Source organism: Antedon mediterranea, chromosome 9 (genome assembly GCF_964355755.1).
Source record: "Antedon mediterranea chromosome 9, ecAntMedi1.1, whole genome shotgun sequence".
NCBI classification, from domain to species: Eukaryota; Metazoa; Echinodermata; class Crinoidea; order Comatulida; family Antedonidae; genus Antedon; species Antedon mediterranea.
This window is the reverse complement of record NC_092678.1, coordinates 2,774,286-2,786,867: the sequence shown is the minus strand read 5'-3', so window position 1 is coordinate 2,786,867 and position 12,582 is coordinate 2,774,286. Positions and strand designations below refer to the sequence as shown.

Below are 12,582 nucleotides of genomic sequence, written 5' to 3'. Positions count from 1 at the left end.
ACGGGTATACAGCACTAAGACTAGCAGGGTGTTGCCAGTTCATGACAAGCATTTTCGATTGTTTCTTAACTATTTTACAAAGGATGGACACTTTGGATACACAACAATAAAACCATGTTGTATCGGAAATGCGTGGGAGTATTTATATTTTTTTAAATCAAATTTACTGCAATTCATGTTGATACTGTAGGCCTACAATTTCGTACAATAGCCCCACAAAGGGTAGCCCACGCACACACTTTAGTGGCTTTTTGACCCCCAACGCCCAATAGGCCCTTGCTTGATGTAGGCTACAAGTACAAAGATATTATCAACTTGAAGCGATTGCATTGATAACATGTTAAAAGGGGAGAGAATGATAGCACGACGCGAGTCATCTCCACATTTGAGAGGTTATATAGCCATCGAAAATGAGGACCTTTCTCCTGGTTGGTTCCCACTAGGACGCAGCGCAAAGACGTAGACGCGAGTTGACCAATGACAAGCGACTGTTCGAGTAATCCATCGCTTGTGATTGGTCAAATCACTTACGTTGCGTTACGTCGCTAACCAGGCTTATAGAAACAGTGCTCATATGTGGATATCCACCTGGATATGTGCCGTTGTAGTATGAACTTAGCTGGTCCACACGGCAAGTTTGCACACATGGGACACCTTAATGTTTCTTCTAAGAAATTCTACACGACTACATGGATGTATACTCATAGACTAACATTCGCGGATCGATTAGGCAATTTGGCACCACTATACATATATAACTATAACAGGTAGGGCCTTGGTGTTTGAAATGGTCGCATTGTCCTAACGCTGGTATGCTATGTCGAACCCGGATGTCGAATTTCTTAATATCAAAAGCGCTACGTTTTTGAAACAGCTTTAAAACACAGGGCCTAAAATGGGTCTTATACTAAACTGACCTTATTTGCCACGATGCAAACGAAAGCAATATCCGGCCGGGGTCACGACAAAAGAAATCTTTTAATTTCCAACCAGTTGGAGAAAAACAACGGCCACGATGCATGAACGAAAGGCCAGATATTTTAAAACACATGATTGACCACAACCTCTGACGTGACGTAAAACTTGCTTCGAATATCAGATTATGTAAATATCCAGGTGTGACATTTTGTAGAGGAAACAAAGAGATTCGACGTCACTTCCTCTCTACAGTATCCGACAGCCGTTCCACTTGATTATTCACACCCACCCAATAGGCCTAAAGTTCTACAAGTGACACATAACACGACAGAGTGAAACGGCCGGCAATTTATAGGAAAGATGTTAAAACGAAGTAGTCGTGGTTTTTGTCAAATGTCATGGATTTAAATTGTTTTTAACCAGTGAAAAAAGGCAATCATCCACAATACAATTATTATCATTTCGTGTCGCGTCGGACCGGGGATTATGGATAATTATCGCCTATTCGTAATTCAATTTAAATCAACTTTTAAAATGTGAGTAAAGATATAAGATATTTCCTAATACAATGTCAATGGAGATACAAAAAAAAGCGAAAAGCTAAAATCAAAACGATAAAGTAAAACAACCAGAAAAGTTAGTATAGCTTTCGGGCAACACTATATACCTTATATACATGCCGCTATAGTAGTAGTAATGATACAAACTGTAATAAAATATCAAGGGAAACACGATTGAATAGGCCTACACAATACACAAGTAATAACAATAGTATCCAATACGGTAATAATAATAATGCATAAACAGACGATCATTTACTGCATGCTAAGCGGCACACAAACAACCATTCAAGTACTTCCAAGTTCAATCAACTTTTACACAAAATCAAATGTTAATTACACAAAAGCAAATACAATTAAATAAGCCAACAAACAAGTAATTTATTATCATTATGTCATTTTCCAACAGGGAAACCGGAAACGTATTTTTGTTCCGGATTTTGTTATCATGGGAACAAAAACAGTCGCAACAAAAACTCGTAATTTGGTATTGTCTCCTGATACAATGTAAGCAACATTATATATCACAACAAAGGTTGACAATAAACACATTGTGTAAGTAAACAATATTTAAGAATTAAATCACAATTAGTATGATTCACACCCATTCACGAACCAACCGCCAGTATTTTGTAATAATAAAATTGTATACAATTTTCCAACGGTCGTGTGACGCAATTTTACTTAATTTTTCAATCGGTCGTTTGACGAAATTCGGCCGATAGAAACGAGTTTTTCAATCGGTCGTGTGACGCAATTTTACTGAGAGAAACGAGTTTTCAATCGGTCGTTTGATGAAATTCAGCCGAGAGAAACGAGTTTTTCAATCGGTCATGTGACGTAACGTAACGACGTAATCCAGCTGAGAGAAACAATTGTGTGTTAAATCTAAGAGTGGACACAAAATTCAACCTGGATAACGAAATATAATCTTTTAAAACCATCGTCCTTTGCAAATTGCTAAGCAAGCGACCAAGCTGATTTCGGAAGTTGGCGTTGTTACGGAAGCTACCACAACGTCTATTGTATGGTATACAAATATTAATGTAAAACAAAACATCATTAATGACATATATTGATATTTATTTCATAATTATGTTCCATGCGTTCATTTAATCTGTATATTAAAAATATACTGCATCTTAATTTTATCGAACAAATCTGTGTTGTTACTAACTATATTGTATTTTTAAAATTGAATTTAAAACTACAGTAATGGTGTAGGTGCCAAAAATAAAATTATTTCATAGATTAAAACAGAAAATGTCCAATATTAAAGTGTTTACAGATCAGGGAACTCACACGAAACATTGTATACTACTATCAATATAAATAATGTTTTCATTATACAAAATTAATATAATCATAATTATTAAAGAAAGACCACATGATGATTCCAAAGAGTTCATAATATTTGCACTTTTTCAAATGTAACTGTTTACATAGGCACTTTTTATACAGTCTCACAACATCAACATAAAAAAAAAATTCTATCTTTTTCAAAACATTGTAACATTTCCGGAACTGACATTCCAAAGGTGCATATGCATAGGCTGTGCTTGAATTGAATTATCATAAACCATTTGTGACAACTGCCATTAAACATTTCTGCAAATTCACTGTTATCTCATGCTGGGCCTAAATTTTGAAAAATAATTCTTTTCAGTTTATAAATAAACCATCCGTGAACAGCTTTAAATTTGCTGGTATCTGACTGTGGTATATGGTGACCTTTTTTCTTGTTACTATTTCCATAATGCATACTGCTTATGTTATATAATTTGCTTTATTTATTTTTTAAAGGTGCATATAAGCTTAAAGATCTTTGCTCTGCATTTTACAAATCTTAAAATCTGCTTCCACCACCTCTGTAGGCCTACTTTTTGTACCCAGAAAACCAATTGAATTGACGATTGTCCAATGCTGACTGCTGGCGTTCAACGCACCTTATCCATTTCTGTAAGCGTACCTTGGTCAGTGTGAACTCACCCTTAAGAGGGCTTCAGTCACCTATGTCACTATCTTTGTCACCAACTTCCCAGACGATGTAGAAACCAAATGCTAACAGTGCCGTTCCTAGTAAGTCACCTAATGCTGTTAGGTAAGGTATTGAAAAATTGTCTGGATCTTTTTTTAATTCCCACAGAAAATGGACAAGAACATCTGCAGTGTATAACAAAATAGCAACCTGAAATACATGAAACAATGACAATTTTACAGCAAGTCAATAAGTATTGAAGCGCCTTTCACACCTGGAGTGATTCAGGCTTTGGTGTGGCAAATAAAATCTGTTCAATGCAGGTAATCGGATGTGAACCTGGACTACAGCCAGATCAGACAAGATTATTGGCAGGTTTGTCAAGCGAATCAAGTTTTTTTAATCATTGCTAATCAGTTGGAGCTGGAGCCTGCTTCAACAGAAATTTATAATTCCCAGCAATGTTTTAACTGTATATATGAACTGTTTTATAAGTTGTTTTGTGACTGTGCAATTTGGTAGTAGTCACTCTTGTACTGTACATTTAAAAGTAACACATCCAAATGCCAACTTTAAGTCAATGGCTACCAGATGTCTCTGTGAGACGGTTATTTGAACCAGTACCAGTACCAGTTATGACAATCTACTGAATGTTTTCAATCGTCATTTTTTAATCAATTGTTGAAATTGTACATACTTTCGCTTCCAAAAGATAAATCAGGTAAAAATTAAAGCAGTAAAATCCTTAATATATAGATTAAACTAAAAATATGAAAAATGACATTATTAAAACTAATTCTTGTGATAACACTTACAATTAATTAATAAAGAAATAATTTCAAGGGCATCGACCCTCATCTGGTGGCTTCTTATTTGTGGAATTAATCAATCATTTATTTCCTTTATTACTGTATCAGATGGGGTTTAATTTCATCGTATATTTTACCTGAAAAATCCCTTTTCAGCAATTATGTAATAAGAGAGTAAGGACCAACGTGCGGCGGTTTGGTGGCTATCACCAAGGATTAATTTTTTTTAAAGAAAACCATTATTGGGTAGACTTTTATAATGGGTTACCTTACACCTGGATTTAGTAAGGTAGTCTTTTAATAGTATCCTATCAATGTAGACAATGTTGTTATTATTTGTGTATCAACTTTACTACTTAGCATTCTTGATACCTGTATGTGTATAGGATACAGAGGTTAAGTATATATCCTTTTAAAAAACCACAACCTGAATGTGTATACAATTGGCACAATTCACTTCCATTAACCCTGTACACAAAAGGAAGCTAACTTAGATAGATAGATATCAACTTTATTCACATCATCATACATAAATAGTACAATACAATACAATAAAATGTATGTGTGTGTGAAAAGGAGCCAAAAAATAGCTTTCTTATTCTTTGCAACAAAAAAAAACAAGAAGGGAAAGGAAGACATTACTGCATGAAAGTTTCAACTACCTAGTTACCAGTACCTAGTTACCAGTATGCGAAGGGTCAAACAAACACTCATACATGACGATCATATATCAAAACTAGCTGAGATTATTAATTTTAAAAGTTTTTAAAGCAAAAATTTGTTAATGACTGTGCAGTATTTTATTAATATGATCAAGGCAATCTACAACAGGACATTGCGCTCGCCTTGCCAAGATAGAAACTTTGATCTGATCAGTACTGTACTAATGTACATATTCTTCATGGCACACAGTTGATCTGATCAGTACTGTACTAATGTACATATTCTTCATGGCACACAGTTGATCTGATCAGTACTGTACTAATGTACATATTCTTCATGGCACACAGTTGATCTGATCAGTACTGTACTAATGTACATATTCTTCATGGCACACAGTTGATCTGATCAGTACTGTACTAATGTACATATTCTTCATGGCACGCAGTGTCTGTTTAAGGGCAAGGAACCGATTGTGTCGCAGCCATAGATAAACCTTTTGATCTCTGAAGCACCTTGTTGTTAGATTACCTTGGTACGATTGTGTACTAATAATAGACTATTCACTAGTGGATATATAAACATACTATATTTGTGTTTTTGTTAACCATAGTACCATATGTTTGTTCAATTTAGGGAAATATAACTGAGAATTTAAATAATGATAGGAATGAAGTTCTAAGTAAACTTATTTTGTACAATATTAGTGTACCTGTACTAGTCTACGATGTACAAATAGATCAAATATTTCCTAATGAGAAGAGTTTATATATTGACATTAGCCTCTTACTATTGTTTATTATACAATTTTAAGGGTCAATAAACATTTAGGGAAATACACTATATAACTAGTGACCTTTAACATTGACAATATAAATTGATTTAGTACTAGACCAGTGTACAATGTAAAGTTAAAACCATTCTCGGATAAGCAAAAAACATTCCCTTTTGCCGGTGGACCATATGACTATTCTATAGTTAGTATATAAAATGCTAGAGAAAACCCCATAAAATCAAAATAAATATTGACTACAACTTCCATACAATAATGTTTAGTTAAGCTAAATTATCCTGGCCTGTACTATCTCTTATTTTATATAACTGTTTTAGTGTATAGTAGTTATTTGTGGTTTGTACCAGTTTGCCACTGTTCCAAAGTTGAATCATCACAACCAAATACATAAATATAAACCAACATAAGTGGGCTAATTAAGAATAATATGACTATATATAATGTAAATCAAATTTATATCATTCATATATTTACACATTTTAATTCCCCATTAATATGAACAAAAAAAAATTAAATCCTTAAAGAAAAGCTACATCCTTGTCAATTTAATAATGAAAACCATTATTCATAGCGATGTGATGGAAAATACCCAATTTGTAAATTCTATTGTAAATTTTTAATAAGGGCTTCTTAACATTATCTAACAAAGTATATTGAACAATTACAATGGTTATTTAAGTTAGTATAATAAATATACTTTCTTTTTAATGCTAAAACTTAACTTGTGGATTAAAGCTACAATAGAAGTTTAGTTAAATTGTTCTCATTCTTGCAGATTCCCTTAACTGTACTATTTATAAATACTTTCCCTTATATCGGTTTTAGAATTTCTAGATTGGTTCTTATTGTTTGACAATCAATAACCTTAAACTGTGCCGTTTGCATTACTGTTCGTGAGGTAATTTCCCGCATGATCGTAATAAAAAACGGTACTGGGTTTGGCCTACTAGCGTTCCTGCTTCTAACTCGTCATCCATTCATAGAAGCCTTAATGAAGTAAGCCTACCTGGCCGTTACACATCCAGACATTCTCAACTTTACTGTATTTGCTACCCACATGGTATTCTGCAAACCTTATTATACCTTAGTAGTGTTTTATTTACCATACAATACAATATTGTTATAAGACATATTTAACCAACACTTTAGAATAAGAGTGATTAGCGATAAACAAAAAAATGCCAGTACTGTATATGAAAAAACTACATAGAGGGCTCACTTTTAATTACCTAGCACTAGTAAAGTAGAAATTCTCACCTGAATTAAGGCCACACTCACATACATAAAAGTCACTCTTCCAGTAATTGAGGTATGTCCAGCTTTGATATATGCTATCAAATATAAAAAGATAAGTTGACCTGGTATTACCATCACTAGTAGTACTCTCGCTGTCTTTGAATGTTGAGCTATAAATATTTTTTTTTAAATCAGAAAAATAATTAGAGAATTTAGATTACAAAAGTTTAACATTAATTACTAGAAACAACACATATCTATAAATATTTAAAAAACTATATTTGTATGTATATAAATGTTTGCGTGATAGTCGAGTGGTTATGGTATTTGACCAGGGGGGGGGGGGGGATATTAGTAGCGTTGAAAGAAACTGGCCACCCTACCACATAATGCAGAGGCTTAGAAATATGAGCTATGTTCAAAATAAATATTTACGATTTACGAAACCTTTACGATTTACAATTTTTGTGTGTAAAATATTGCTCTTTTTTAGGTGTCTAATTTTGTCTTTACATATAATAATAAATATAATTCCTTGCAAGGATCTATTGAGGTACAACATGTTGATACACAATTAGTATCAACGTAATCAAACATGGTTTCAGAGGCATGTAACAATATTCTACTTACAGTCGCTACAAAATACTCTGCATGGATTGATACAAGACTTTTGTCGCCCTTCCTCCGTGGTACCAGGAAGACCCAGCTTGTGTAAGGATGTTGACAGACGACTTGCGTGCACAGCAACAAGGTTTCCGCCAACACCGTTGATAACCGGGCTGAACACTGCCACACCCGCATTTTTACGAATTGCAATATCTAACACTAGTCCTCCACAACTGTAGTTTAATAAAAATAAAAGTTAGAATTAAATTAATTTTTGGGGTGCTAAATCAAATGGGGCATTAATTTTTAATATGATTTTCCTTGTATGGTGGTTGTTATAGCAGCGTGTGACGCAGTGTGTTGGACATTTGATTACCGATAGTGAGATCGAAAGACCAAATAGTTGCGAGTTTCATGTTCATCGCAAATCTGCTAAGCTTTTAAATTCGCATGAGTGCTCATTTACGTGTCATAGCTTATTTCATGAGTTCTGATTGTTTGTGCAATTTTTCGCTTTGCAAAACTACTAATTTTCGCTTTAGGGAAAAACTCAAGGAACTATAATTCGTCACAGAGAGGGATTCGAAAGATGGAACGATGAATATACATGCGTACACGCTTACATTTTTATTTATGCGAACTAATTTGCCGAGAGGTAAATCGGCCTTAGGCAATAAGCGCTATATAAGAACGAATATTACTATTAATATTTCCATCCCATTGGGACATAGGACTACTCTTGTGGTTTAGAAATGGATCGGTAGACCGGTGAATCACCCTACTCTTTGCAAAATATGTAATGGGTTCTTTTAAGCCAGATGTGTACAATGGACTTCAAGAAGATTTGTTCTACCAGCAGAACAATGGTCGTTGAGTGCATTGAACCAGTGTAACGATACTATCAACTCAACTTATGGTGGTACGTACCTGCTAATTAACATGGCAGCAATGACAGGTGACCAGCCAGAAGACAGTACTTCTTTAGTATATATATTATGATATGAAATATATGCCCACAATGGAACAAGAATTAAAAATAGTACTATGATTGTTGGAGCTAACCAATGCTGTTTACCTACAAAGAAAAAAATACATATATCAATAATAAAATGTGATAAATATCGTTGAAAGGTAATTTCCCGAATGATCGTAATCAAAACAGTACTGGGTTTGGTCTACTAGCATTCCTGCTCCCAACTAGTCATCTATTCATAGCCTTGATGAAGTAAGCCTACCTGGTGGTGACTATAGAATGGTCCGAGATAACGACTATACTTTGGCTTTAGTTGTTAAAAGATTGAAATATCTACTTGGTGGTCCTTGAAAGCTAGTACTAATTTATTTTTTGGTAGCATTTAAAATTGTAAAATAAAACTAAATCAAATATTAATTTACAGGTTTCTGGTGTCTGTAAACATCATTACAGGCGCTACATTTCTAAGCTGGGTACAGTATTTAAAGAAATATAATTTACCTATAGCTTTATATAATATATTACTAATCCAGGCTAGTAGAGAGAGGGTCGTGAGGTCACCAAGACTGGCTGCTATTGGTGTAGCTACATTGTCTGGATTTATATGACACCGCTTAGACAAAATGACAACAGCAACCATGATGGACCCTGAAGAATTAAACAAAATTATAGTTAATAGTATAGAATTGGCGGATCTCTGACATTGCGAGAGGGTGATGACACAGTTTTTAATTATTTTATAATTACCTCCTCCGCCTAGGAGGTTACATTTTTGTTTGAAATAGATATTTGTGTGTGTGTTTGTTACCAGGATAATGTCAAAACTAACCACAGATACATATGTGGTCACAGACGACTCCTTGGAGGCAATCTGGACAAGCATCCCAATTCTGGACCACTTTATATTATTTTAGGCCATACATCAAAACTACAAAATGTATCCTTTTTACTCCTGAAAGAGGTTGTTGTTGTTATTATTATGAGGTGTTAGTAACCCTAAGTGTGTAACCAAATAAAAGTGGAAAAAAGGAAAAATGAAACCCACAACAAATACCCATGACAAAACATACCAAGTATGCCACTGGCTAAAGATGCTGTAACCAGACTACTGGCGCATAGTAACAGAGTATGGCTAATATTCAGCTCTCCATCAGGTATCCAGCCCATTAGGATGGCAGCTAAAGAGGCTAGGAATCCTACAACGATGGCTTGGCACTGAAAAAGGGCAACATGACTACAATAGATTGATGTTAAAGTGACATATTGCCCAAATACACAGTGCATTTGATATATCTCCATTTTACAATAGTTAATATTAGTAGATTTTTTTTATGACACGTATGTAGGTATTTTATAATTTAAGTAACATATATGTACCCCATGAGTTACTATTCTGAATCATCCAAACAAAAAACATTGTTTTGTACAAAATTGTATAAATACCATGGTAAGAAAAGAGTTAACAATGATGTCCCGTTATAACACGCAAGTACCAATCAAATTATTTTTACTACTAACCTGTGTCAATGCCATGTTTCCACCAATCATCTTCCACAACTCTTTTGGACTGTCAATTGTTCCTAGATTTGCCTGAAAGACAAATATATTTCAATAGTACTGGAGAACTATCAAAATTCATATCTCTTTTCTATCAAATAAAAAAATGCTTTTTGTTAAATAAAAAATGCCTAAAGCCCTGTCAACACTATCAAACTAGTTTGACAAGAGTGTGATATACCCCAAGTATGGTAGTGATATGCCCAAATATGGTAGTGATATGACATTATCATGTATAAAGTTTGCTAGTGTAGACAGAGCTTTAAATTTGAACATCATTTCATTATGATACTTACAGCAGTTGAGAGCCTAGAAGCCAGGGTCATCTCAAGATTTCCTTTTAGGCCTAGCAGTGCAGGAACAAGGATAAATACCTCACCAACAACCTCAAAAACATCCCAATGCTACAAGCAAAAAAACAACATTAATAATAATAATGTACATGTAAACTATTGGAGGATGTAAAGCAATACATGTTGTAACCACAATTTATTATTGGTACAAGCATTGATAGTTCATAGTAATTCAGGTGCTTTGATAGTAAAAATAAATAGTAGTTTAAAATCAATTCTACCAACTTATTAACATATTCCAAAAAAGGTTAACAGTCCCCTAGATTAAAATGAAGCTAATGTAATAGAAAATCTCACAAATTTCAAGTGGAAACCAAATGTACATCTAATATCATACTATGTTGTCATGCATAACTTAATTTAATTACAATTCTAGTGATTAATTATAAACAATTTAACTCTATGAAATAAAAACAAAGTCAAAGCTGGTATAAAGGTTATAAAAAGCTAAAATTACTGTACATCCATTTTTATTCAAAGTGTTAATTTCAACAACTGATATCCAATAATGCCATAACTCTTGAGCTGATAATTGTAATTGGGAAACACAATGTGTTAGCGTGTGAAGATAAGTCAAGTATAACAGCTGTTCTCTATCAGATTAATCCTTAGATAATCCTTGTTCTTTTCAATTGTAATAATTTTTAATAATTTATCATTCATGTATTATCATCATTTATTGTGTTATATATTTTAATTAATTTGTACCGTATTCCATCAGACTTTTAAATGAAGTATACGTTGCGATTTTATCTTTTTTATCTGTATACTGTACTTTTGTTTTATATATTTTAAAGTAATGTGATAATAAAAGTGAATTGAACTAAGTACAGTATATCCTATTATTTGCTCCAATTATCTAATTTTTCTTAAGCGTTCCATTCCAAATGTTTTTAATGAAAGAACATATAACTACTATTAATGCTGCAGGGATGTCATTTATACACCTGTAACTGTATCCAAATAAATAATGTTTTACAAACCTGTACAATGTCCAACACCATACCAGCGCCAACCGTTCCAAATCCAGCAATTAAGAACGGCAAGAACACTTGTAACGACACACTCATAGACGTCTCATCTTTCACTTTAACTTGGTCTCTTGCAATTGGCAAGAGGGTCTGTTTGTCTGTTGCCTTCACCAATGTTGTCTCTATCTCCTCCTCAGATTCAACCTCTGATATAACGTTTCCATTGATAAATGACGATTCTTCTTCACTCGCAATCTCAACTGAATTATTCGGTACCATCCTGTTTGTGGAACGGTGACGCACGCTTGTGGATTGTGGTGTTCTTGTGTTGGCATGCATGGCAATGCTACGTTTGAGCAGTTACTAAACACAACATCACAACTGCATGCTATCTGATGTAAAACAATATTATTTTGTTACAGCAGTTGTGGAAAGTATACATAATACATGATAATACAAATTATGCATATTTTATAGTCAATAAAACATTTGGTTAGGCCTAGTTTATTCTCACAAAGTATAAAAAAGAAAATTTAAAACAAAATTGAAATTTTAAATATAAATAAATGTTATATAGGGTCTACTGCATGCAGGAATTAGAGCCTAAGAACAGCCTGAATCATAAATATGCCTAGGCGCGCCTAGATTACAATGTATTTATAATATAGCCATTTTTAAAAATGTTATTAATATTATTAATCAATAATAATTTTAAATTACTAGTAGGCTATTGTAAAAATCTATATAAACAGTATTAATCTATTTTATTTAAATTAAAATATATTTATTTACAAATAAGCCGAATCTAGGCCTAGGGCTTAGGCCTATACATGCCCAGTCAGTGCTGCAGCACTCGGTTTTACCCAGCACTCCCGGCCCCGCCGCGGTCTAAACCTGCTGGCTGGTCGGAAAAGTAGATGACGTGGCTAGGCTAGGCTAGCCTGGCCTGCCTGCAGTCTGGCTGGTAAGAGAAGCGGTTCTAAATTTATTTAACCAATTAGTTAATTATATAGGCCTACTTACGTTCGACAGGAAGTATGTTTGATTTAAATGTATCGTTGAAAACTAGATGCAAACACCACAAGTAAAGATAAACCCGAGTAAAAGTTCCGTAATAGCTAGCTACTATCTAGGCTTTTTTGGCAACCGTAAACAAATTATCGACCCC

General features: G+C 33.9%; 1 protein-coding gene across 3 annotated transcripts; it reads right to left on the bottom strand.

The window, feature by feature from the left end:
- Positions 1-276: 276 nt before the first annotated feature.
- LOC140058867 (solute carrier family 41 member 1-like) lies at positions 277-12,563 on the bottom strand. Of its 3 annotated transcripts, none has more exons than XM_072104634.1 (10): positions 12,438-12,563; positions 11,427-11,806; positions 10,387-10,494; positions 10,052-10,123; positions 9,604-9,748; positions 9,035-9,181; positions 8,488-8,635; positions 7,585-7,793; positions 6,976-7,049; positions 277-3,666 (listed from the first exon to the last, which is right to left on the bottom strand). In XM_072104634.1, the coding sequence occupies exons 2-10, from the start codon at positions 11,751-11,753 to the stop codon at positions 3,481-3,483; spliced, it is 1,416 nt and encodes a 471-aa protein (XP_071960735.1). In that variant the 5' UTR covers positions 11,754-11,806; positions 12,438-12,563; the 3' UTR covers positions 277-3,480. The 3 variants fall into 3 exon arrangements, with proteins under 3 accessions (XP_071960735.1, XP_071960733.1, XP_071960734.1); XM_072104632.1 differs by having other exon boundaries at positions 279-3,666; positions 6,976-7,124; XM_072104633.1 differs by having other exon boundaries at positions 279-3,666; positions 6,976-7,124; positions 11,427-11,802; positions 12,438-12,549.
- Between the last annotated feature and the right edge of the window lie 19 nt (positions 12,564-12,582).

What these genes read in the sequence shown, in the direction of transcription:
- LOC140058867 (XM_072104632.1), bottom strand. Translation starts at nt 11,753, where the DNA reads ATGCATGCCAACACAAGAACACCACAATCCACAAGCGTGCGTCACCGT. An exon ending in CTTCTAGGCTCTCAACTGCT is followed by an intron (nt 10,124 to 10,386) that starts GTAAGTATCATA and finishes TTTGTCTTTCAG; the next exon opens with GCAAATCTAGGAACAATTGA. An exon ending in CAGAGTATTTTGTAGCGACT is followed by an intron (nt 7,125 to 7,584) that starts GTAAGTAGAATA and finishes AAATATTTATAG; the next exon opens with CTCAACATTCAAAGACAGCG.